The sequence below is a fragment of the Emys orbicularis genome, chromosome 1 (assembly GCF_028017835.1).
Source record: "Emys orbicularis isolate rEmyOrb1 chromosome 1, rEmyOrb1.hap1, whole genome shotgun sequence".
NCBI lineage: Eukaryota > Metazoa > Chordata > Testudines > Emydidae > Emys > Emys orbicularis.
In genome coordinates this window covers 353,112,355-353,139,999 of record NC_088683.1, presented here as the reverse complement: position 1 = coordinate 353,139,999, position 27,645 = coordinate 353,112,355, and the positions used below count along the sequence as shown (strand labels likewise).

The following is a 27,645-nucleotide window of genomic DNA, read 5'->3' as shown; positions in this document are numbered from 1 at the left end:
ATTAAAAAGTTCAGCAGCCTCACTAGAAACTGATGCTGCATCACTGACCACCAAGTTCAATGAATGAGAACTGCATGGGACAAAAAAAGCTCGAGGGTTTAACTCTCGGATCCGTGTCTGCACTCCACTGTTCTTTCCTCTCATGTTGGCACCATTATCGTAGCCTTGACCTCTCATGTCAGCTATTGCAATTCCCGTATCTTCCAGCTTTTTAAGAAGCACATTTCTCATACCAGCTCCTGTAGTATCATCAATGTCAATAAATTCTAGAAAATGCTCTCTGACATTCACCATTGCAGGGACATTTTCACTAGGTTCTGTTGTTGTTACAAAACGCACCATTAAAGTCATTTGTTCCGTATGGCTGATGTCAGGTGTGCAGCCCAGAATAACAGAGTAATATCTTGCTGACTTCAGATCTGCCACAATCTTCTGTTTGACTTTTGTTGCCAGTAACTGTATGATCTCATTTTGAATTGTTTTTCCAAGGTAGTGGTGTGTGTACATTTCTTGGGTGGTGACTCTTCTTAGATGCTCCTGGAGTACAGCACCAAACTCAGCCATCAGCTCCACAATTTTAAGGAAATTTCCATTGTTTGGCACATACAGCTGACCTGAAGTGCCCCGCAGTGCTAGGTTTTGGGTAGCAAGCATTCTCACAATGGCAATGAGCCTTTTCAGAACATTTTGCCAGTAAAGAGACTCTGATGCAATCTTCTCTTGACGCTGATCATCTATGGTGGCCTTTAACCTTAGTCTCATCTCAAGCTCTTTCCACCTATGGAATGCTCTCTGGTGATTTGCTGCCTTCTCATGGCATGCCAGATTTCTAGTCAGATTTTTCCAGTCCTTTGTTCTTGTAGAACCCAATGTGGCTGGAACATTCGACTGGAAGAGTTTGCAACAAAAACAGTATGCAGAATGCTGGGTTTTTGAGTACATAAGCCATGGCCTCTCCACTTCGTCACCATTGGGGATTTCACGCCAGTAATGTGTTGGATGGAAACTTCTATTTTCATTGTTTTTGGGGAACATGAAGTTTTTCACTTGCTGTGGCCCATGCAGTACAAGGAAGTCCCTCAGGCTACTGCTCAAGTGGGTCCACAGTCCTGGATCATCTACACTTAAGGAACTAAACTCAGCAGCAGCTGTTTCTTGCGCCTCCACCAAACTCTTCTCTGATCTACACTTTTCTTCAGGAATGTGCATGGTTACATTCATTTGAGATGGAGATATGGATGCTGCAGTAGCTGCCAGGTTACCTGCACTCTGACTAACTGAAAGATCAGGCATCTCCTCACCACTCACATCCTCACTGGGGCCGGAAGGCTCACCGTGAACATCTGTCTCTATGTATCTCAGAAGAGCTCCTTCCTGCTTAGATAGAAAAGCTTCCTTTGCTTTCTTTCTTTTTCTGAATGCTGCCCCAGAGGGGCGTTTTCTTCTTTCACTCATGACTGCTGTTCTGTGCCAGCTATAGTGGCTGTTAACACTCAGTTGAAGGGGACAAATAAGCAGGCTGGTAGTAGGGCCTGAGTGAGGGAAGATATCAGCGTCTTAAGGGCCTAACTGGTCCTACTACTTCAATTGACTGCCTGTTCTCCTCAAGTGGGTTCAGGGAAGCAGCAGGAAACAGGATGGTCCCTGTGAAGCTGGTATTAATCAGTCCAGGCTCCTGGGGGTGCTAGAGAGGTACATAAAAGGCCTCCTTCTCTCTCTCCCTGCAGCTCCTGCTGCTTTCTGTTATTCCCTCTTACCTTTTCTCCTGCCTGCCTGTTATGTCTCTTGTACCCTCCTCCCTCCAGCACAGCACTCCACCATCTCTGTGCATCTAGAGAAGAGAGAATACATATGCACCAGCAGCAGACACAATTTTCTACACTCTGGGTCATAGTGGTGCCCCCCCACAGTCTGGCACTTGAGGCGGCCGCCTCAGTTCGCCTCATGGTAAGGCCAGCCCTGTTTCATACCCTACAAAAATGTGATTCTACAAGACATTGTTTCTATGAGAAGTAAGAACTTGATAGTGCAGTAAATCTCAGAAATGAATTATATGCTTATTCTTATGCCAGGTCTCATGAGGCTTGTGAAATCAAATTGTGGAAGAATTTGCTTACCTGATCTCACAGATATTATAATTAGTATTACTGATAGTTATTAGTAAGCTCTTAGAAAGCTCCGGCAAGGTGCTCAATGCTGTAAAAGACACAAACTAAAGGCAGTTCCTGCTCACAGTCTGCACAAGACAGACACAGTGATAGAAGGACTAAATGGGACACACAGGAGGAGGAACACATTGTTTAAATATTAATGATGTAATTAGCTCACTTCTTGTGGGCACTGCAGAAAAAAGATTATTAAACGATCTACAGGCTGTATGCTAGCATTGTAATGATATAATTTTGAATTGTGGGACTTATGAAGAGAGTAGATCAAGGAAGTATATAGATTTTTTCAATGGGAGGGGGTTGTACTAAAGCTATTTATTTATTAAGGAAGTTTTAGCAGGTTTAAAAATCATTGCCATGTAAATGTCAAACAAAATGACAATCATTACAACAGTTAGCATGGTTTCTTTTTGTTCAGAGAAACATTACGAACCAGAGAATAATCAAATCTTTTTATTTAGCAGGGTATTACCATAATACAGAGGGAGCCTCTTTAAACCATCCAGAAGATGTTACTGGCCATTTTATTAAATTGAATGGAACTACTGACTCTACTCATATTTATCAAACCAGGCACGCCTATTAAGCACTAATATTAAAAAAATTGGACAGATGTGTGGAGATTTTTGCAGGCAAATATACTTCGAGTAATGAATAAATGGTAACCCGATATTTATTTGTCCTACACTTATTTTGCTGGGGATGTAATTGATGCATTATTATTTCCATGACAACAAGCTCCCATATTTTCTTTGAACTATTCCTCTAGGTTTGAACTAGTTTTCTTTCCCTGTTGAAAGACTATCAGTAGTCTACCAGCTACTAGCAGATGAGATCTTAATTCTTCAGCTCTTTTGAATATAACCATTTCCATTAGGAAGCCCCAGGAGAATAATCAAAGGATCATTGGTAATAAGTATCGAATATTTTGTAATCTTTGGTTACAAATTGTATCCCAATACTCTCTACTGACTGGATATGTCAACCATATCACAGGATTTGTTTCTGATGACTCCGTGAACATTGCATTCAATTAAGGAATCTGCAAATGGGCAAAGATCATGGTATGGGTCGTTTTATCAATGTTGTGGAAAGAAACGTACAAAAGGATTGGAACTTCATCCCTGTTTTCATGTACATGAATCCTTCTACTATCTCTATATATTTGCAGTAGCTTATGGCATAGAATTATTTATATTGAAATTTAAAAATCACAATGGCATGAAATGTCACCATACTCTACATTTTTAAGTCAAAAGGAAGGCTGAAGTCAAAGGCACATACATTTATTGTCCTCGGGAGAGGAGAGAGGATTTTTTTAAAAGTACACTCTATCTTTGCTTAAGGAGAATATTACCAAAGTAAAGGAAGCTATTTTGGTCCTTCTGACCTCTTTTTTGCTCTTTTCAGTTTCAGAAAACATGATCTTTAGTTATTAAAGAGGCCACTTAAGCAGAAAGCAATAAAAGAAGGTGACAAGGAGATGGTGGAAAAACATCTTGTATTTTCTTAAAACATAAAAATGACTCCTTAATCTCAAGGCTAGGGATAGGAAATTATCATTAATAAAATAATAATAATAAATAATAATAATATGTAACATATTAGATACACCATGACCCTCCACTAAGTACACTGAATAGATCTATATCAAGGTTTATTCAAACCTATTAATGATAATGATGCACTTCAAGTAGATAAGGTATTCTTCTTCAAACCCTGTCCTAAACTATCTATACCGGGGATCAGCAATCTTTGGCACGCAGACCATCAGGGAAATCTGCTGGCGGGCCGGGACGGTTTGTTTACCTGCAGCGTCCGTAGATTCGGCCAACTGCAGCTCCCACTGGCCGCGGTAGCCATTCCAGGCCAATAGGGGCTGCGGGAAGCGGCGTGGGCCAAGGGATGTGCTGGCCACCACTTCCCGCAGCCCCCATTGGCCTGGAACAGCGAACCGTGGCCAGTGGGAGCTGTGATCGTCCAAACCTGCGGATGCTGCAGGTAAACAAACCATCCTGGCCCGCCAGCAGATTTCCCCGACGGGTCACGTGCTGAAGGTTGCCGATCCCTGGTCTATACAGAGTTGCTGTGCTCTGTTAACAGCTTCTGTGTTTCACCCCAAGAGGTGGCTGTATTTCATTAGTTCCATCACATGTGTGCTATTCTACTAAAGACCAACATACCCAGCTCTGACAAGTGATGGGCCTCCAGGAGCCAATCCAAAGCCACATGCTGGATCAGCTGACATCAGGGAAATTATCAGCAGAACCTCACAATCCTCTCTGTTGCATCCGTCTCCTGCAGATGGTAAAATTGACCTCAGGCAGAAGCCAGCTAGTGGATGCATTACTGCATCATCACTTTGTTTTGTGTCCGCATCAAGCTCTTCCAGAGGCAAAGAGGCCTAACTACAATATTTCAGATTAAAGCCAGAACAACAGAAGGCAGTATGGAGATGCAGTTACAACACAAGATTGTGAACTTGGGGACTGCATTAATCACTTTAGTTTCAGGCTCCTGTATCAGGCTTTATCCTGAGTGCTATAAAAGATGCATTTTTTACCACAGGGTAACAAACCCATGGGAGCTATTCCATAGTGAAGACAAGGCACGTTCATTTTACCACAGGTAAAGTAGGTAAAGTAAATCCCTACCTCGGGCTAACTTTGCCTAGTTACCTCATAGTAAAACTAAAGTGCCTTGTCTTCGCAGTGCTTTTACCTCAGGATAGCTCCCCTGTGTTAGTCACACCCCTTCCCCCCAAATACACCTTTTTTAACAGTGAAGACAAGGCCTACGTGTTTGTCTGGGCAGCTGACTGTCACCTGACATAGGGAGACATGGAGAAAGCAAACAAAAGCCCCCTTCCAAGGGTACTATGAAAGCACCATGCAGATCTGCATTTTAAATCCCCGAGAACTGAGCTGAAAGGGTTAAACCACGAGACTTGTACAGCATTATCTCCCCAACTCTTCCACATTCTGTTGCTCTCTGGCCAGGATCAGCTGATTGGCTTTAGCTCTAGATCGGGGTAGGCAACCTATGGCACGCGTGCCGAGCTGATTTTCAGTGGCACTCACACTGCCCGGGTCCTGGCCACCGGTCCGGGGGGGCTCTGCATTTTAATTTAATTTTAAATGAAGCTTCTTAAACATTTTAAAAACCTTATTTACTTTACATACAACAATAGTTTAGTTATATATTATAGATCAGGGGTAGGCAACCTTTCAGAAGTGGTGTGCCGAGTCTTCATTTATTCACATTAATTTAAGGTTTCGCGTGCCGGTAATACATGTTAACGTTTTTTAGAAGGTGTCTCTCTCTAAGTCTATATTATGTAACTAAACTATTGTATGTAAAGTAAACAAGGTTTTCAAAATGTTTAAGAAGCTTCATTTAAAATTAAATTAAAATGCTGATCTTACGCCGCCAGCCTGCTCAGCCCGCTTCCAGCCTGGAGTTCTGTTCACCTAGGCCTGCAGTGGGCTGAGCGGGGCCTGTGGCCGGGACGTCGGCTGGCAAGGGGCCGGCAGCCGGGACACCAGAGCTAGGGGGGTGGGGGGTTCAGGGGTCAGGGCAGAGGGCTGGGTGTGTGGGGGGGTGCAGGGCAGAAGGCTGGATGTGTGGGGGGTTCAGGGGTAAGGGCAGAGGGCTGGGGGCATGTGGGGGTACAGGGCAGAAGGCTGGGTGTTGGGGGGACTCGAGGTCAGGGCAGAGGGCTGGGGGTGTGTGGAGGTGCAGGGCAGAAGGCTGGGTGTGGGGGGGGGTTCAGGGCAGAGGGCTGGGGTGTGTGTGGAGGTGCAGGGCAGAAGGCTGGGTGTTGTGGGGAGGTCAGGGCAGAGGGCTGGGGGTGTGTGGGGGTGCAGGGCAGAAGGCTGGGTGTTGGGGGTGACTTGAGGTCAGGGCAGAGGGCTGGGGGGGTGGGGGTGCAGGGCAGAAGGCTGGGTGTTGGGGGGAGGTCAGGGCAGAGGGCTGGGAGGGTGTGGAGGTGCAGAGCAGAAGGCTGGGTGTTGGGGGGAGGTCAGGGCAGAGGGCTGGGGTGTGTATGGGGGTGCAGGGCAGAAGGCTGGGTGTTGAGGGGAGGTCAGGGCAGAGGGCTCACGGCAGGGGGCTGGGAGGGATATGCCCTGTTCCACCCCCTTCCCCAAGGCCCGTCCCTACCTCTCTCTCCCTCCTCTACGGAGCAGCGAGCAAGCTCGGCTCTGCTCCGCTCCCCCTCCCCCTCCCCCTCGCAAAGGCCATCGCAGGCAGGGAGAGGGAGGGGGAGGAGGAGGGGCCGTAATGCACCACGCTGTGGGAAGAAACGGGGGGGGGGAAGCTTGGCTGCCACAGAACCAAGCTTCTGCCTCCTGCCCCCGCAGGGGAGAGCGGTGGGCGTGGGGGCTGAGTGGGGCTGGGGGCCGGGACCCCCCCCCCACCAATCTCCCCTGCGGAGGCAGGAGGCAGAAGCTTGGTCCTGGGGCAGCCAAGCTTCCCTCCTCCCCCGCTTCTTCCCCCAGCGTGGCGCTTTCCGGCCCCTCCGCCCCTCCTCCTCCTCCTCTCACCGGGCAGGCAGCATGCCACTCAAAATCGGCTCGCGTGCCGTGTTTGGCACGCGTGCCGTAGGTTGCCGACCCCTGTTATAGACTTATAGAAAGAGACCTTCTAAAAACGTTAAAATGTATGACTGGCACGTGAAACCTTAAATTAGAGCGAATAAATGAAGACTCGGCACACCACTTCTGAAAGGTTGCCGACCCCTGCTCTAGATAATAGATGAGGTAGGGTTTGATTGTGCAAAATAATAAAAAAAAATAATAAAAAACATACACACTATATATTATAAAATACCAAACAGTTCCATTTATATAGAACTTTCCATCTCAAGAACTCAACACGCTTTTATAACCATTTACTAACTTGGCCTCAAACACTCCTCTAGGGTAGGTACCTGTTGTTATCCCCATTGAATAGATGGGGAAACTGAGGCATAGAGAGGTGACATGATTAGCCTCAGGTTATATCAGGAATCAGTAGCAGAGTTGGAAAGAGAACCCAAGAAATCTGATTTCCAGTCAGAATTTTAAACCATCGGATCTTCTTCCTTCCCTGTGTATTGGCTCTAGGGAGGGAGGGAAGAGAGTCTCTCTGTAGCAAGTACCAGAGGACAATATTCACGAGGGCACTCATACACAACACTGAGTTCTATTCCATAGGTCTTTTCCTTGTTTCCAGTTGCGCATATAATTATGGTGGGTTCACGGAAAGTTAATTATACTGACAGCACAGTATCATGGCTTTACATGACAGCTGTGTCATAATCCATCAGGGGGTCAAAAGCAGATACTCTTTCAAAACACTCTGAGTTCTTTTAAAACACACTATAGAAAAAAGTCTGTTCTATGCCTGGCTTCCAGAGGTAGCTTAGTCCTATGCTGACACTTGACATAGGAGACTCCGCGAGCCATGAATTTAGACTACTGTCTGACACTGTCCCTCAAGAGAGAACAAGGATATCAGGTGTCCCTCTTGAAAGTCAACAACTTGGCATCAGTGCATCTTGCCCTGCTCTTTATGGTGACGGACAACTAAGAACGGCTTAAAGCTACAAAGCAAAGAGCAAAAGTAAGTGGTTTTGAAATCAATACAAGAATGATCAAGTGGCAGAAGAGTACTTGTTATCTGTTCATCAAAATGATGCAAAAAGACATTCTGTGCATTCAGAATTTAATTTAGCTACTTGCTTTATCATCATCAACACTCGTTTCAATATGGGCAGTTTTTTTTTTTTTACCCAGACATGAATACTATATAATTGCTGGTATTTTGGAGGAGACATGGTCTTTACCTTTATCCATCAGGGTAATTTATCACTGTCTTTTTTTTCTCCCCTTTTTGCGGTGATGACAAGGTGGCTTGTCAGCTCAGCTTGTTCTTAAAAAGCTAGAGTGTAATTCAATAATAAATTCACTCAAAGGCTAGCTGTCATGAGATATTCGTTTATTTGTACTCCATTAGATGATCTGCTCTGCTGTTCTTTCTAAAGGGTAGCTAAGCTGCGTCTCTAAAGCCCAGGGGATGTATTGTATAGGTATTCTGTCATAGCTTTAGAAGCTGCTGCTGCATTAGTGGGAGGGCCACAGAGGGGCATCACACCAGCCACAGTGGCTGAAGGCATTCTCCCCATGGAGGACAAAAGCAGGCAGGCAGAATGCCTTCTCCTGGGCACTGAAGGCATGGACTGCACAAAGAAACAGCAACCCTGCAGCACACTTTTAAAGGCTGCTGAGTGGACCCCAACCCCCTGCTCTGACCCACTCCCCACCCTGCTCCTGTTGGGATGCCCACTGCTGCCGATTCCCCCTGCTCTGCACTCCAGGGGTGCTAATCTCCCCCATGCAGGAGCCGAGTAACTCCTACACTGAAATGGGAGTTACCTGGATAGAGCAGAAGGTAAAACAGGGGCCAGAATTCTGATCACCTCCAGTGCAGTAGACAGACTCGCTGCACCCTCTCCCCACCCACCCCCATTGTGCAGGCAGGCAAGACACGCCAGGGTATGGCCCTGGAAGGGAAAAAGGAAATGGCTACATATGTCATCGCTTAGGAACAAATGCTACCGCCCTGACTCACGCCAAGCATTACTTTCCTCTGCAAGCAGTCTCACTGATAGCAGCGAGATTATCTGCCTATCACACACTCGACACAAGCAGTGGGGAAGATTCAACAACAAGAATCTGTGTTCTGTTTTCTGGATGTTAATGATAAATGGTGTGCATATGTGTATCCCCCTATCAGCCCTGTGGAGTGGATCCCAGAGCACTTTACTGACCACACACATTTTCTCTGGGTAGGAATTACTGATAGTGCAGAGTTGCCACCTCTGGGGTGACAAGCGATAGCTTTAAACGGCACACAGCAACAGCACCCAAAACTTCAGGATAGCGAGTATCCTGTTAGTCCAGAACATCCCCCCTCTCCTGTGAAAAGTGACTGCAAGGGCTCAGAACCCGAGTTTTACATCTCGTCAGAATAACAGCACCTCCAGCAGCTCAGTGTCACAAGTGTCCCTGATACCGTGCTGGGGCACTGGCCTGGCACTTGCTCAGACGAAGAAGTACCCACCTACTGAGCCACTAACACCACTTTCTGCAGCACATGGGTTTTCCTTAGAGCGCTTCTACGCTAAGATCAAGGCTGTTTAACTTGTGAGATGTGATATCACAGCTGGAGGTGGCATGTCTGCAGGCCATATTTATTGATAATCACCCAGTGTTGATATTTAAAGAATAGCAAAATGTCATAAATAACTGATGTAATTGCAGAGCTCTTCATGCTGAAAGTAGATTAAACAGGAAGGCCAATTTACTAGTTCCAATGTTATAAACGAAAAATAATCAGTTATGAAACCTGTCCCATTAATTTTAATCTTTGCATTCCCTGTTCTAGCAAAGGAAGAGCTTTACGTGCCAGGGATGTATGAAACCTCAGCCTTTTGGATGGCAGATGTCTCTTTTGAGCTCACAGCTTTCAACAGTAGGATATTTACATACTTGGAGGTGAAATCCACTCCTGAGCAGAGAAGAGAGCCAGCCCAAAGCCTATGAACCATTTAAGCCCTGTTTTTAAGGACTTAAGTGGCACTTAAGCTGTAATATAGATCTTGTACTGGGGCACAGGAGTGAATTTCACTCTCATCATATTGGGCAGCTTCACCCACTATACGAATGGGTGACATGAGTAATTCCTGGAATATCTGCTTGTTATTGAAAGCAGAGTAGGCTCTTAAAGAACACACACAAATTGCATTGTAATATATGGACGGTAGAATCCGACAGTTCTTCAGTTGTCAGTGGGAAAGCTCATTAAACATGGACATAATGTTGGATCTACATATAACAAATCTTCCTGTCCTTAAAAAATGTTGTTATACATGATCTGACGTCAGATTCCCCTATAATAATGCTCGTGATTGACAGCTCAGCCTTGAGAAATGCTACCCCAAAAATATCATCTTGAAAATGAAATTTCTAGTATAATTTATTCCGTGTTCTGGTACATGCTTTTTACTGCAATAACTAAGAATCCTGGTATCTGACAGTTGAGAATCTGCTAAACTAACACTTAGGCAAGAGTCTGCACTGTTTAGTATCCAACTATAAAATTTACAGTCTTCTGAAGACTGATAAAGATAACATTGTTTGCTACATAATGATTGCTTGGCTTTAATCCAAAGGCCTGTAGTTAGCCTTCTTGGGCTTGGCAGAAAGGCAAATCATGGACAACGGCATATCAAGCAGACTCACTGACATTGATGTACTTTTAAGAGGCTCACGTCTAAGGTCAGCTTCCAGGACCACTCTAGATGGTGAGTCACAGAGGGTGGTGCGCATGGGGTACCGAGGGCAATATCCTTTTGTCAGCTGATCCATGGAATAACCTGGAATCAGCTTCAACAGGGCCTGGGGTGGCTGTGGAATTGCAAGTATTGAATTGGCCCTATGAGCATGCCAAATTAGGTGTTTACAATTCCAATGCATTTCCATGGCACAGCTACTTTCTCTGGGAAAGCTGAACATAAGGGATAATTAATTAGATTGAATTTAAACTCTGACACTGCCAAGTTTGATCAGAGATGTCTAGAGCCCTTCCCATGATAGCTTCCGAAAGACAGAACTCAGAACATAGTGAATGATCACTGAATTATCAAGAATTCAGCAAGGCACTTAAGCATGTGCTTTACTGTAAGCACAAGTCGCCCCATGACTTCAACAGAACTATTCATGTGCTTAAAGTTAGGCATTCACTTTGCTGATTTGGGGCATGAACGGCAGACGTGATTCTTGCTGTTCCCTATTTCTGATGATGATGATGATGATGAATGTCTCAGCATTAAAAAACGTCAACCTACTTTCTGCCTTACTTTTTACATGAGAAATATCAGGCCTTCCCTATGCTGCAGGACCTTTTCAAGCTCTTTGAAGGCCTTTAATAGTCATATGTAACATGAGGCTGTAACTCGAGTTACAACTTCTCCTTTCTGTAACTGAGATGGGAGGGGATGCAGAGTCTGTCAACTTGGGATTGCTGTTTTCAGGGCACTGTTGCAGAGCACTCTTGGAAAACTACATTCGTGTGAACAAGGGAAGCCAAACCATGGACCAAGCTGGATTAATGGCACTCACTCACTGGCTTCTTTGTGAAAAAAGCAACTTGGGCCATTTGCACAGGAAGGAAGTGTCCTATTCTCCTGCTTCCTGCCAGTGCACCGCGGTGGCAGAGCAAGCGGAGGCTTAGGTAAGCAACTGCAAAGGAACCTTGGTCCTAGAGAGCAGTGGTGAGCTGGAGCCGGTTCGCGCGAGCTAAATTGAGAAACCGGTTTAGAACCGGTTGTTAAAGGGGCGGGCAAACTCCGGCCCGCGGGATCGTCCTGTCTGGCCTGCCTGAGCTCCCGCCTGGGGAGGCTCCCTCGGCCCCTCCCTCACCTTCCCCCCTCTTGCAGAGCCCGGCGCCAGTGCTCTGGACCGCACCTGGGCAGCTCGGCAGCTCCTGCCTCTTTGAGAGGCACAGTAAGGTGGTGGGGCTGCGAGCTCCAGGGGGCCGCACGGCATCCATACATGCTGCCCTGAGCAGCATGGTAAAGGGGCCGGGCCGGGGCTGGGAGGAGGGGTTGGATAAGGGGCAGGGAGCGGTTGGAGGGGGCAGAGGTTCTGGGGGGGCGGTCAGGGTACGGGGTACGGGGGGGTTGGGTACGCATGGGAGTTCCAGGGGTCTGTCAGGGTGGTGGTGGATAGGGTCGGGGCAGTTAGGGGACAGGGAGCGGGGTGAGTTGGGTAGGGGGTGGGGCCCCGGGGGGCAGTTAGGGTGGGGGGGGGTCTCGGGCTTTTACTCACCAAGCGGTGCTTAATAACTGATCCCCTACCGGGTTGGCGGCGGCACTTCGGCGGCAGGTCGTTCATTCACTCCGAGTCTTCGGCGGCACTGAAGGACCCGGCGCCGAAGTGCCGCCGAAGACCCGGTAGGGACCCGGTTATTAACATTCTGGCAGCTCATCACTGCTAGAGAGCACATTCCGAGTGGGAAAACCACTTTCACCCAAGGTGGGGCATGGGCATGTAGTCTAAATGGAACACACTTCTGAATTAATTCTAAGGCCAACAGTGCGCTGTCTCACAGAAACCCACAGGTGGATTCTGACCCATGGGATACACCCTGGGATGAATGTAAGATGGGAGATAAAAAGGTTTCCTGAAAAGGGCTGACTAATAAAGGAAACAGATGGACATAGAATGAACCAGGTAAATTAATTCCACTACTCTACAAAGATTAGCAGAGCAACCAAGTCTTACCATTAGAGGAAAGAGTATAATGAAAAGCTGAACAGAGAGGGTATGGATTTGATAGTGCAGAAAAACAGCTCTGTCCCTTTAATTTCTCGATCTGTGTGTGCCTTACCCCTGGGAGGACCGTCAGCAGCTTTATATTAGTTATGAAATTCTTCAGATATCTATTTCCCATAGGCAGGCGTTTGGGACGGTAGTAATGTCACAGTGTTTGTCTCCTGCATCTTTCTGCTGTTCTTTATTAGTATTTCATTGCACACAATTCCCCATTCTACCTCTGACTGGGAATGTAGGACTTGAGCTTTAATTCTTGTTTAAAATCCCCCCAAACACTTACCCTCCATCGAATGGATTCTCTCCCGGGATGACGTGTGTGCTGTCCTTGCCAATCAGGAACTTGATTCGATCATAGAAAGAGTGCAAGTTCTGTTGGGATATGGGGGTTTGAGTCTCCTGTATGATATCCAGGGGGTCAGGTGAGCCCAGGCACAGTGGGTTAACATGGCACAAAGGCTGCAAGCAGCAATCTGGGTCCATACAGTCCACCAAGCCATCTGCAGAAAGGAAAGGGAGATTTGAGAGCAGCAGTGACAAGGTGCGTGAGACACATCCAAGTGGCCAGATCCCCTGGTCGTGGACCTTTGTGAAGCTCTGCTGATTTCAATGGAGTGACACAGATTTACACCAGCGCAGGGTATGGCTTGTTGTTTTAAAAGCTATTTGAATGGAAAAGATGAAGCTCAAGATAGAAGATTTTTTTTAAAGAAGAAGAACTGAAAATCTCAGGGGATTGATAATAGGATACAGAATTTTTCACCTCGCTCTTGGTCACCCCGTGAAATTCAGACAGGCTGGTAGCAAGTGAAGGTTGTTACCATCTGATGGCTGTTCTTAGCTTATGTGAAATGAGTCTGGTGCCTCAGGCCTGTTCCCTAGAGACAGGAATCTAAACCTCGACCCCCACACCTGGTGCCATCAGTTCTATTTTCAGCAGAGACACTCAGGGCTAAGCAGGCACTGAGGCCCAGATCCTTAACTGGTGCAACTCACCATAGCTCCATTGAAGTCAGTGGAGCCACCTGCTAAAGCTCCGTGCTGGAAAGCTGAACTACAGTCTCACACTTAAAGGAGTGGTCCCTGCAAGATTCCGTGGTGGGGAAAGGGATAAAGCGGGCCTGCGAGGGGAAGTGTGCTCTGCGGCTGCTTGTGCCGTACCTATTCTCTGGATCAACAGAGGGCTTCACACTCCCCGGCTGTCAATCCTGTACCTTTCACCAGCACTCAATTTGCGATAAAAATAGCACGAGCAGTCACATGCACGAGGAAAGCCTACTAAGCCTATTTTACTAGAATTAAGTATTGTTGTTTGCCAAGCAACCATATGTGTAAACAGAAGCATCTATTTTCCACAGGACTCTTCCTCTCTTCCCCAATACGTTCTGTGATGCCACAGTTCATCACAAACATCTTGGTAATAAACAACGACAGGGAAGGAAATGCAAAGAAAAAGCATGATAGCTCTGTGGGGGTTTGGTGAAGCATTACATTCAAAAATAAAAGTAGTTAGCATGCACTTGAGATGGATTCTTAAATCAGATTAAGGGACTAGACGTTTGGGGCTTGGTTAATGGGATACGGAGCCCTTCACTTCTAAGTCATCAGTTCAAATAAGGCAGTTTGATAGGGAATGAAAACTGTTACCATGTGATGGCTGCTCAGAGGCTTATGTGAAATGTACGGTGCTGTCAGACCAACCCCTAGAAGCGATCTGTATCAGCCAAACCACCCTCAGTAGCTAGTGTCCTATTGGCAGTCTCAGCACAGAGTCAAAAACTGAATGTGCATGGACAGTAAAACTGTCCCTCAGGTGGCAGGACAGAATATTTTCAATTTCTAAGAAATTATTGCAAAATAAACCAAATCAGCTTGCTTTTACTACACACTGTGTGTCATGGTCTGAGCCCAGTTGCATGGACATAAATCAGGAGACATTCCCCTGACTTAAAGCAATTATTCCAAATTCACACCGGGGTAACTAGGAACAGAATCTGGCCAATTGTGTGTGTGTGTGTGTGTGTGTGTGCGAGAGAGAGAGAGAGAGAGAGAGAGAGAGAGAGAGAGAGAGAGATTTTAAAAAGTGGTCAGTGTTGGCTAATTGCCATTGATATTAATGGGAGCTCATTTAGGCCACCGCTGAGTGCTTCTGAAAATCCAATCTATTACCTCTCTTCCTGTCGGTACTTATCTCTCTCTCTATAACTCCTTCCAAATTGTCATGACAATGCACCAGCTCACACACAAAATCTGCCCATCTGCCTTGTCTCATGATGAATGATGATAATGACAAAAGTACTAATTATATTTTAGCTGCCCATCAAAAGAAACAGATGATTGGGCTAGTAGGATTTTGCAAGGTTGAATCTCAGTTGGAATCTGAGACACAGTTTAAAAAATAAAGAACGGTGTAGCTCTAATATGTCTATCTATATCTAGCTTTAAAAAAAAAAAAAAAAAAAACCCACCCCATTACTGTAGAGATTACAGCTTCAAGTGAGATGACACCTTGTCATTTGCTCCCACACATTAATAATGTTTTCTAAGGCTGCAGACACTGTAGTGAGAGGCTGGCAAACCTGCTGTACCATACCTTTTCATTACCCTGTCTTTATTTCAGACATGAGAGCTGCAGTTTGGGATTTGAAATTGTAAGATGGCAAGGAATTTCTGTCTTCACAGAAAGCTGCAGATGTGTGTTTCAGGAGCAGATACACAGGAGAATATCTCGCAGATGCAGGAATGCTGGGAACCAGGCTACAGATTAGCCTTTCTCCTAATACTTTTCAGTCCTGTGTTTTCTAAGTTGGGTATAACTACACCAAAGGACCTTGTCACTGACATCTTATAGCCCTTAAGTTCCCTGTGAGTTGAATGCAGATTTAGCTACTCAACTCTCATTGGCTTTAATGGAAGCTATAGTGCTAAACTTCTTTCAGCTTGGAAAATGTAGGGACTGCTTGTGTCTGAGACATCCCAAAGACCTGCAAGAGTTAAACTACAAACCAGATAATAAATAACGATGTTCAGCCACCCATCCAAGTATCTTTTTCGTTTGTTTTTTACTGTAAAAAAACCCATCAGTTATCAATGTGGTGTCTTTCAGTGAACGGTAAGAAGAAATAAATGATGTTGCATACAGCTGTGTCTTCTCACATCCTGTGAGCTCTTACTTTCCCTGTCAAAGTCGTAAGGATAAAGTGACATTTATGAAGAGCCCTCCCCACAAAGCAAGTTGCTCAGGGAGCTACACAGATGAATAAAAACAAATTAAAATGCAATAAAAGCCACGCTCCGATAATCCAAAAGAGATGAAAACAAGTGAAGGGGCGCAGTATGAAAAGAGAAGCAAAGAGAATCGGGGAAGAAGGTATTGACAAGGCCAGATGGGTCCTACTCCAAAACACCTTTGATACATACAACGGCTGGAGGTGTTTTTTAAAGGTGGGATGATGGAGTGAGACAGAAATGAGTACTGCACCCTACAGTCAATTGCAGCAAAGGCACGCTGACCTGAGAGGTATGACAGAATTCCTAACAGGTGGATGGTGTAAGAGCATAACTATCCATCAGGGGGAGACTCAAGGAAGAGGTCTCAAATATGATCCATGGGCATTAAAAACCAAGGATGCCAATTTAAAGTCAATCCACTGATGTAGGGGGCAGGGTACACAGTGGACATAATATGCCCCGGGTTGCACAGACCAGTAAGTGAATTTGTTGCTGGATCCTGAACTAACTGGAGGGAATTACAGTAATCAAACCACGAGGCATGTGTTGTTGTTGAAAGGTTACCATCAGGTAATTAAAGTTGTAGCCTGTGGAGATTGTGACACCAACATTTTTCTACCACGTCCACTACGTGGTGCATCCCTTGGGGGAACAGCTTCAAAAATAACCACAAGATTCCTCACTTGACTCTCTACCTTCAATGAATCCCTTCAACTAGGGGCAGACATGAAGGAGGAGCTATATTGCCAGAGGGACAATCTGCTCAGCAGCATGACTTCTGCTTTTCTGGCACCAAGAAAGAGGCCGCTCCAAAGCATCCAGCTGGCGTTATTCTGAGACTTTAAGGCCAGAAGAGACCGTGACAATCATCTAGCCCGATGTTCTGAATAACACAGGCCAGATAATTTCACCCAGTGATTCCTGCATTAAGCCCAATTAATTTGCGGTTGAGCTACAATACATCTTTTAGAAAGCCATCCAGGATTGTTTTAAAGACTTCAATTGATGGAGGATCTACCTTGTTGGGAAGCTGTTCCGAAGGGTTACTTGGACCATACACTCTTTGGGGGCAGGGACCATCTTTTTATTGTCTTTATGCAGCGCCTAGCACAATGACTGGGGGCTCAATACAAGTAATAAGAAGAAGAACAATCAACTTCACTATTAAACACGTGTGCCTTATTTCCAGTTTGAGTCTGTCTAGCTTCAACTTCCAGCCATGCTGGTTTTAGCTATTCAGTGCAAACTTTAATCGAAGGGAGAACCGGGACTTACCAATAAAGACACACAGGACCCTGCATTAATTAGGCCACCAAGCTACTACTGTCTAGAAACGAGACAGGTTACAAAGAAGGGAGTGCTCCCCTCAGTGCCTCACCAGCACGCTGGGGTGACACTTAAACCCATGTGTCCGCATACACCTCTTTCTCCATCACACACCACTGAGTCTTTACCCTGGGTGAGAGTGAGGGAGCACGCACAAAAAGGGGCATGGACTCTGCAGAGCAAGATTTCTCAAAATGACAAGTGATTCTGGGTGCCTCAGTGATGGGATGCCAAATCCGAGACCCCTGAAACAGGTTAGATTTTCAGGTGTTGGTGGCTCAGCACTTTCTAAAAGTGAGGCCCTTTTAAAGTGTCACAAACTGGGCACCCATAAATCGAGGTGCCCAAAATCATTAGTCACTTTTGAAAGTCTAGGTCACCATGTTCAATGCGGATGACTATGCTAACCCTGTTCCTTATTTGCATCCCTGGGATAGCTTCCAGGTTAGCTGGAACACAGCCACCTTGCTTTCACTACCTGCTCACCATGCGAAGTCTTAGGGTACGTCTATACTTACCTCCGGGTTCGGCGGTAAGCAATCGATCTTCTGGGATCGATTTATCGCGTCTTGTCTAGACGCGATAAATTGATCCCGGAAGTGCTCGCCGTCGACACCGGTACTCCTGCTCTGCGAGAGGAGTACGCGGAGTCGACGGGGGAGCCTGCCTGCTGCGTGTGGACCCGCGGTAAGTACCTTGTAGTTCGAACTAAGATACTTTGACTTCAGCTACGTTATTCACGTAGCTGAAGTTGCGTATCTTAGTTCGAACTGGGGGGTTAGTGTGGACCAGCCCTTACAGAATCAAGGCCACAAGTAATTTCCTTTTAAAAAATGTTTGGTGTGGTTTATAAGAACAACATGGAGTTCCCAGTCTGGACACCGACCTCCTGGTGGCTAGCTGGATGGAGCACTTGCATACGCATGACAGGGGAGAATCCTGGATTTTGATGTCCTGCCCTTCCCTCCTAAGCATTCTGGAAGGGTTAGGCTGTTGAGCAAACAGAGATGCTTTGTGGCTATACAACATCGCCTGTGAGCTTCCCTGTCTGGACTCTAATTTCTCTCAAAGCCCTCCTTGCTGAGATGGGATTAAGAGCCAGAGGCGCAAAGCTAGTCATTAACTTCTAGGAAATGATCTGTCTGTTGGGCATTATTGCTTACAGGGAGAGGCAAACTTTTCAATTTATTTCTCAACTTTGATGAAATAAGTGTGAAGTATTTTTTCCCCAGTACTAAAAATACGTGTCACATTCACACCCACAAGTGCATCGCAGGGGAATTCATTTCAAGCAACAGTGGGCCTCCTCTTCTTGAATTCTTTCGGTCACCTCAGTGTTTTCTGGCTGTAAAGTGCTCCCAGGAGCAGCAGGACTCTGCTTCCCCTTTCAAGCCTCATGCAGCCTAGTGATTCGTTTCCAAGACTCTCCGCTTCAGCATTCACCCCCAAGATCAGAGTTTTATACAGAGGTAAAGGGCTGGTTTTGAAAGACTGCTTCTGCAGTAAACAAGATCAGCTGAGAGCTAATAAAATTTCAAATTAGTTGTGACTTTTCATGGCCCCAGAATTGGGTTGGGTGATTTAATGGGCAGCGTCTTAGCTCGCCAGGATTGAATAATGGAGCATTTCTACAGAGTTATGGATGCTGCAACAAAAATCCGTCATGCTAACATCAACAAGCAGAATGCAAATAACCTTCAGCTAGACGTGTTATTATGTGTTTAAGCAAACTATGATGGGTGCTGCATGTGGAATACTGTGATGGAACATACGGGCCATGGGAGAGGACAGAACGATATTTACACAGACTGAATATTTTGGAGCATGACTCCTCTAATACTAGCCAGCAACCATGAAAACAGAGTCTGTCATGCTGAAAGAGGGTACAAGTTCCTGATGAACCCTGATATTGGAAGAATACACGTGATAAATTCAAGGCCCCATCCTGCTCCCACTGAAGACAATGGAAATTTTGCCGCAGACCTTCAATGGGAACAGTGCCTAAGAAAACCTTTTGTAACATACTAAGCAACAAAAATCTGTTAGTCTTTCTAATGCAGTAAGGAGCATTTCCTTTGCCTGTACAAGAGTAAGAGGCACTCCTGTCTGTCCGTCGCTCCACAGAATGACAACATGACGTTATCTGTTGCAATGATCATTATTTGCCCTGTAATGTTTTCAGATTTATTACTTGGACAGCAAAGAGATGGAGATTTTAACAGATGCACATCTGTGGCCAGAGTAAACACAGCTGATTATTCTTGCTGCTTCGCAGCTTCATAAATTTTATGACCAGAAGGGACCATTATGATCACATAGTCTGACCTCCTGCACAGCACAGGCCAAAGAAATTCACCCCTGTGCAGAGGGCCAGCCCAAAGCTTACACCTATGGGACTTAAGCAGCCAATAGGCTTTGTGCTGGAGCTCTGTGCAGAGCTGAATTTCACCTACAAGCACTAGTCAGTGTACACGTTGCAGCATCTGGTCCTATACTAAAATGATCTTGCAAAAACAGTGAGGAGTCAAAGGAAAACTCAACACAAATGTAACAGAACGATGGACAGGAGGCCATTCCTTCCTCAGCAACCACCTCATCTTATTATTGTAACCTTTGTTCTTCCCCTCCCTCCCCATCTGCCCTATTTTTATTTTGTTTGTTTATGTCCTAAGTTAGATTCCAAACTCTTTGAGAACAGGACTAAGTCTTTACTTCCTTCTTTGAAATGCCCAGTACACATGTATGGGCTCAAAAGAATAATCAATCATTATTTGTATTATAGAATAAGAACATAAGAACGGCCATACTGGGTCAGACCAAAGGTCCATCTAGCCCAGTATCCTGTCTTCCGACAGTGGCCAATGCCAGGTGCCCCAGAGGGAATGAACAGAACAGGTAATCATCAAGTGATCCATGCCCTGCTGCCCACTCACAGCCTCTGGAAAACAGAGCCTAGGGACACCATCAGCACCTAGAATCTATGAAACAGCAAGAATAATAAGCTGTGTTAACTCCCTCCAGATGTACCTCTTTCAGAGGATCAGAGCTCCACTGTGGTAGGTGCTGTACAGGCAGGTTATAAAAAAGACAACCCCTACTCCAGAGAGCTCACACTCTTGCTTATCACAGCACATGAATGAGACAGTGAAGTGGGATGGAAGGGGGAGGAGGGTTAACTGTAAATATTTGTTGCCCGGATTGCTCTAACTGCCTATAATATGAAGATAATAATGGGGTCACCCTGTCTATCTATCCTTATCCTCTGATTTCCTCTTTGCGATGGAAGTGGTGGTGGTGGTGGTGAGGTCATGTGAACATGGGATCTCTCCATTTCTTCAACTGAGGCTTGTCTAGAGAAGGTGCACCCCTTCCTTTGCCTCGTTCTGCATCGCTACAGTGTCATTCTGCCTTCTTTCTGAGGTAGAGACAAGTGCTCTTCTATGAATCTGCCAGCAAGAGGCATTTTGGCAAGGCCCAGCCATCCGATGTGAAGTGAGACAACCAAGGTCACTCCTAGATCGCCAATTCCCTGGCTTCAACACAGTGGCTATGGAGATGGCTCAGTGACATCCATTTCTGAGTCTCCTGATGTATGGCTCCACATCACACTCGCACATCCCTCAAGATGATTGCCTAGTGCCTATGCTGCACAATGGCTGCTGTCCCACCCACCAGAGAGTCATAGGAGAAATGAACCCCCTGAAAATATGAACTAGTGATTCTGCTCTTTTACTGGAGGGACTGAGAGCCCTCCTTAAAGACAAAGAAAGAAAAGCCAATAATTTATAACAAATCACAGTGTAACAGCTGTTAGAGCTTTTCAGGGAAAGCTTGCCGTTTCCTCCTCTCTTTAACAGTTTGTGGTTCTTCCAAGATGACCCTGTTGTCTGATTGGATGTGTTCGTGATGATAAATGTTAATTTATGACGGCTGTTTTCCCAGGTGCGTTCAGATCTTAATACTTCCCTTAGCCTTTGTAAATTTAGCTAGCACATTACTGTATCATTTTTATGGGATCAGGGAATTGGAAAGTTCCCCTACCATGTCCAGGAGACAATATTCTTGTGCTATAAAAGCCTTGCATGCATTAAGTAAATGTTCTAAACAGCATGCAGGAAACAAAAAATCTGAAATCACTAAGCACTGCAAAGCACCCATCACTTTGTCCACAGCCAACAAATTTGTTTTGGGATTCCGTCAGTTTCGTTACACTCTTTCTTTTACAATCCTGCCATTATTTTCCCTTCTGGCCTTACATACTGCAAAAGTACATTTAGCTCTCATACTAGCTCTCCAAAGAGAAGACTTTCATCCTCAAAGTAAAGCAGGGAGGATGGTAAAAAAAGGTGCCAGATTCCTCCTGGTGGAAGAGCGTAAAGCACCTCAGTTCCCTTCTTCTGATCATTACATACTCTTCAGCCTGCCAAGGGGCTTCCACACCCTCTGAAGGGGGCAAACAGAGTGATCAACGGAGGAAGCTGGCCTAGCTCTGAAGTCGGTGGACTGTGGTGAAGTCAATACAACAATGTATATTGCTGAGACCCTGGCCCTAGAATTTACATCTGAGGGGGGAAGAGTGTTGGTGCATCAACTCTGGTATCTTGTGCCAGCAATGGCTCATTCCAGATGCCTCAGAGAAAGGCGAAAATGCAAAATGCAACAGCTCAATTGTTTGGTGCACTGCAGTTTAAAAAAGAAGGAGAGAATCTTGTGCTGCTAGAGGGGGTTGGAGGAAAGGGAGGCAGGATTGTGTTTTCAGGCTGCGAGCTCTTGGGCAAGAACTAGTTGAGTATGGAATTGCCCTTGGAAAAACAAAGAGGAGGTCCTGTGTACTTTGGAACTCTGCATTCTTACTTAGCTACACTGCGCTAGGGTCTCATGAATAAGACATAAACTGAGGAAAGAGGAATTGCTGCAGAAGAGAGAGAATTGTGTGGTGCTTTTTTCACTTCTCCAGAGAAAAATACCATGCTGATATGGCAGCCCCACTGATATGGAGAAGGCATTTGAGAAAAGAAGGTCGGCAGGCTGCTTCTGTGTGCTAAACCCTGGGATGGGCCATGGTTACTTTAGTTGAAGAAGGATACTTTTAAAATGTCCTGCAGATTCCATAATCTCTACGGAGTGCCTTTCAGATCTGTTTAAACTGAGATCCCACTCTAGTGTGCTTGGGACTTATGCAGGAGGTTCAGACACATTTATCTCTCACTCATATGAAGATTGAGACATAATATTATAAATAAGGTGTTATATTTACAGAATGTTCTTCGTCCCCCTTCTGCATTTTAAGTGTGCGACACTGGAATCACTTTGTCCACCATTCTCTGGATGAGAACGCAATAGCTATTTAACACCCCACAGCCACGCTGCATAATACTTTAAAACAAAGAAAAATTCTGTATGCAACTGAAACTGTGAGGGGAATGCCAGTAGGAAGAGATAATCATCGAAGTAGAAATTAGGAAAGGAGACTGGGGAATAACAGCTCCTTGCCAAAAGTATTATGGGATCTTTAATGACCATAAGTGGTCAGGACCTTGATTTTACCTCTTTCTTAACTGCATCTAATTGTCCCTTACTGGGAAACTGGTTAAATATTGACTCAAAAGACAGCCACTTTCCAGATAACCGGCACCTCTACTTGCAGACCCTAGAATCCTCCCTTCCCAGGTACTGACCTAGCTTCCTCAGATAAATTCAGGACCAGTGATGAATCCCTCAACCCAAAGTTAACATGTGAATTGGACAGAAACTTTTGGCAAAAAGGAGATTTCTAGCTTAATATTGATAGTTCTCCTAAGAACTCAGGGCACTGGAAGATGCTTAGACAATAAAATTGCTCAACTAGCCAAACATTTCTAAAGCTCCAGCTGTTAATATAGAGTGATTCGTGCAGGGGGAAAGCTCCCCCAAAATAGATTGCTGATGCAGGTTTGCTCATATGCAGCATGTCTGTGAGTTGGGTAGGATATTCTCCCAGACTCGATCCCTGACAGAGGTGATTGCTGGTAGGAAATCTATTTTCCAGGAAGGTAATGGTCCCTATATTCTCCCTTAAGGCTCAAGGTTTTACGAGGGCCTTTAAATCAGCTTCCAGGTCCTATCATGGGGCAATTAGTTTCCTTGGCTACTTAAGGCTTCCAGGTCTGCACTGTTATAAGCATGCAGACCTGCCAGTGTCCGCACTCCTGATATAGAATGGTTATGTAACACAGAACAATGGCAAAAGAGTCATTCTAGGATCTTCCTCTCTGTGCACATTTTTAGAAAACTTCTGCAGTTTGCTGTAATAAATTTTGTGACTCCTTGGGTGCAGCCTGCAAAACCCTTGTAACCTTAACTGCTCTGGATTGTTAAAGGTGATTCATTTTCTGCTGTTTTCCCTGCAATGACCCTGGAATAAATACCAGCTCCGGTGTAAAACCTGATGCAATGCCACTGAAATGTAACTGAAAGCAGGATTAGACCCACCGTGTTAAAACAGTACTGCCAGGCCAGCCCAATGACACATTTTTCTTGGGATTTTTCCTGGCAATATCATTGTTCTAAATGGGACAAAGATTCTCTTTCACTGAGACCATCTCTTACTCCTGCCATAGCTTGTCACTGCTTCTCTGGGGCCAAACAGCCTTCCCCTTTACTGAAGAGTTTCTGTTACCTGTCTCCCATGGAGTCCGACTTCCCCAGGACCTGAAGCCATTTTTTTAACTCCAGCTCCCATTACAGTAAGGAATTTCCAGTGGCAGTGTTCTGCACTGTACCACTGCATTAGAACCAGCTGAATGGTGAACTCGGGCAGAGTGAAACGCCACTTACTGTGAACAGGAGTCAATGCATATCACAATTCTTGTATGAGAAACTTCTGCATATACAGAAGCTGTTCTGGGAACAAAGGGCCAGATTTAACAAACAAACAAACAAACATTTAGATGCCTAATTCCCATTGATTTCAATGGGAGTTAGGCACAAAATACCTTCAAAAATATGACCCAAACTGACTCTTGGTTTAAACACATGCACAGATGAATATTTAAAGGCTAGACTGAAATTAGCCCTCTACTGGCATGTGAGGAAAGGTGGAAATAAACCACTCTAGTCCTCGCACCCCAAGAGAACATAAGAACAGCCATAGTGGGTCAGACCAATGGTCCATCTAGCCCAGTATCCTGTCTTACGACAGTGGCCAATGCCAGGTGCTTCAGAGGGAATAAACAGAACAGGCAATTATTGAGTGATCCATCCCGTCATCCACTCCCAATTTCTGGCAATTAGAGGCTAGGGACACCCTGAGCACGGGTTTGCATCCCTGACCAGCTTGGTTAATAGCCATAGATGGACCTATCCTCCAGGAACTTATCTAATTCTTTTTTGAACCCCGTTATAGTTTTGGCCTTCACAACATCCCCTGGCAATGAGTTGCACAGGTTGACTGTGTGTTGTGTGAAGTACTACTTCATTTTGTTTGTTTTAAACCTGCTGCCTATTAATTTAATTGGGTGACCCCTGGTTTTTGTGTTATGTGAAGGGGTAAATAACACTTCCTTATTCGCTTTCTCCACACCATTCATGATAATATAGACCTCTATCATATCCCCACTTAGTCACCTCTTTTCCAAGATGAAAAGTCCCAGTCTTTTTAATCTCGCCTCATGTGGAAGTTGTTCCATACTCCTAATCATTTTTGTTGTCTTTCTTTGTACCCTTTCCAATTCTAATATATCTTTTTTGAGATGGGGCAACCAGATCTGCATGCAGTATTCAGGGTGTGAGTGTACCATGGATTCATATAGTGGCATTATGATATTTTCTGTCTTATCTATCCCTGTCCTAATGGTTCTTAACATTCTGTTCGCTTTTTTGACTGCTGCGTCACAATGAGTGGATGCTTTCAGAGAACTATCCACCAACGACTCCAAGATCTCTTTCTTGAGAGGTAACAGCTAATTTAGACCCCATCCTTTTATATGTATAATTGGGATTATGTTTTCCAATGTACATTACTTTGCATTTATCAACACTGCATTTCATCTGCCATTTTGTTACCCAGTTTTGTGAGGTCCCTTTGTAACTCTTCGCAGTCTGCTTTGGACTTAACTATCTCAAGTAGTTTTTTACAGTCTGCAAATTTTGCTCTCTCACTGTTTTACCCCTTTCCCCAGATCATTTATGAGCACTAATGCTATCCTTCCTGTAGGAGACAGGGATCTGGCACCCCTACACTCTGGGTGCCAGCGCATTGTGCTCCCTGAAAGGGTGAAGCAGAGGCCACTCTGGCCCATGCTCCTTCAGTGGGGGTCAATGTGATTGTCTGAGGCACAATCCCCCTGGGAGATCCCACAGGGGTGGTGCAGGTCTCACTGCCGCTGATAGGGACTGCAGATCAACAAGCCGTTAGCGTGAGCCACTGAACATCTTTTCCCAGTTATCTTGCTGTACAGAGCAGAAGCTGATTTTTCAAGTAACAGGTTTAAAGACCATGGGTCAGATCTATCACTCTGGCTGCTTTGCACAATCCCAGCAATGCAGCAGGAAAGCTGGCAGATCTAGCCCCGAGGATCCCCCTGCATGGAGCCACTGTCATAGTGTCTATGCCATCCTCCCTCTCGGCTCTTGGTGCAGGGGGTGTCTTCAAGCTAGTGATCTCCAGCTGTCCCCAGGATGGGGGATGGCATTTATCGCAGGATAAACACAGCACTCACCTTTTGCTTCTCCAGTCTACATCTGTTGCCTTGTTGGCTGACAAGGTAATCAACAGTTCCTTTGAAATGGATAACCCAATGAGTCACCACATAAGAAGTGAACACCTCAGACCATGGAATCTCTGACTACATCCCCACAGAGCCAATGTCTGATCACGCTCTTTTTGATGTTATGTTTATGGGCTCCATTTGCTCTGGGCTGGATTACCTCTGAGATTTTTTTGCCCTCTCTCCAAGAAACGACATTTTTTTCCCACAGAAGCTAGGATTATGCTTGGATATATTTACCATATTTTTACACATGTGGTGTGGCGAACTTTATTGGTGCCTTGTGTCAGCTGTAAATAGAAAGAACTAATACAGTGGTATTTGGTTTCATCTGAGGGAATAAGCGGCCTTTGTTCTACAGCTTGTACTCTTTGTATGGGGCACTGGGTTCCCCCCTCCCACATCTTTCTAAGGGGACAATTTGGTCCATTTACCATGCCAGATGTACAAAGGCATTTTAAATATTCGATCAGAAGCCCGGTCCCTGTGAAGTCGATAATCACAGGGTTGGCCTTTAAAAAAAAAAACTGTACTGTTCTTGTTAATACGATAAAACAAGACACGTGCAAAACGCAGTCTGCATTTCACGGTCTGGGTCCTGGCCCGGACTGTGGTTAACAGAGCTTTTTGCTGAGTGACAACAAAACAAATTATGCAGTCTCCCTTATGCCTCAAATTTAATATCTCATCTCCAGCCCTCTAATTCAAACCTTCACACTGTTCCAAGGTTTCCTTTGTAATGAGATAACTCTGAACATTAACTCTGAATTACGCTGAGCTATTATTCTCATGCCTGACTCATTATGTATAGAACTGGAATCAATAAAATGTGGACTGAGAGGGACTGGGTGGTTTGGGGATCAGCTAGTTAAGCCTCTAGGTTGCGGCTTCACATCCATCCCAAGTGAGTAAGGACCCTTGGTGGCAGTCTCAGGAGAGAGGCCAGGTTTCAAACAGACAGGGAAACTCACCCCTCTGTGTCATGGCTCAGGCACAAAGGTGGAGTGGGGTGGAGGGAAGCCTGCACTGCCACTGACTGTGCTGTGCCTATTGTGAGGATAAACAAACCTCAGACCCCTGCACCCAATTAATTCAATTTAAATTAATATAAAATATGGCAGAATTAGTCTGGCAAAGTTCACTATCCATTCTCCATCAGCTGTCAAGAACAAGGATCTTCTGCACCCTAGAGTCCCCCCAGCTGGCTCTTGGCCTTGCTAAGAGAAGCAGTGTAAGGCTCTGTGAAGCCTGATAAATCACATGCACTTTCATCCTACCTCCATCGTTGTCTTTTCCATCGCCGCATGCTGTCTCCATGGAAGTATCACAGCCTGCTCCTCTCCAGCCCAGCTGGCAGACACAGTGCCAGCCATTCATGTCCAGAGTGCATCTGCCATTGCCATTACACAGTCCAGGGCAACCCTCTGCAAGGCAAACAATCACACATTCTAATGCACTGGAAGGTGTTAGGGGGACTAGGGACATAGAAAGACAACCTGGAAACGTGGCTGGGGAACCTCTTAAAACAGCTTTTTTCTTTGCCTTCTACCTATCTCTCCTCTCCCATTTCTAAGGTTTCCTGCTTCTTTTGCCATCCAGAATCAATGGGGACTGTAGAATAAGAGAAGGGTATTACATTCATTGTACTTCAAGCTTTAGTGACTACAACTCACGGCTCCCCACCTCTGCTGCAATGATGGATTTCTGGGGTGGGGATGCAGTCTGCTTTCCTGATTCTCTTGCAACACATGCAGCAATCCACCCTACACTTTGGGTTGCCTTGCAAGAGCAGGGCTT

At 45.4% G+C, this 27,645-nt stretch overlaps 1 protein-coding gene across 4 annotated transcripts in view; it reads right to left on the bottom strand.

Annotated features, from left to right (window-relative positions):
* TENM4 (teneurin transmembrane protein 4) overlaps window positions 1–27,645 on the bottom strand; it is a 427,958-nt gene that overhangs the window by 98,150 nt on the left and 302,163 nt on the right. For all 4 annotated transcript variants that reach the window (XM_065406816.1, XM_065406791.1, XM_065406800.1 and 1 more), the window contains 2 exons: window positions 27,126–27,272; window positions 12,828–13,044 (listed from right to left, as the gene is read on the bottom strand). In XM_065406816.1, coding sequence (XP_065262888.1) covers window positions 12,828–13,044; window positions 27,126–27,272 — 364 coding nt within the window. The remainder of the gene's footprint in view (window positions 1–12,827; window positions 13,045–27,125; window positions 27,273–27,645) is intronic.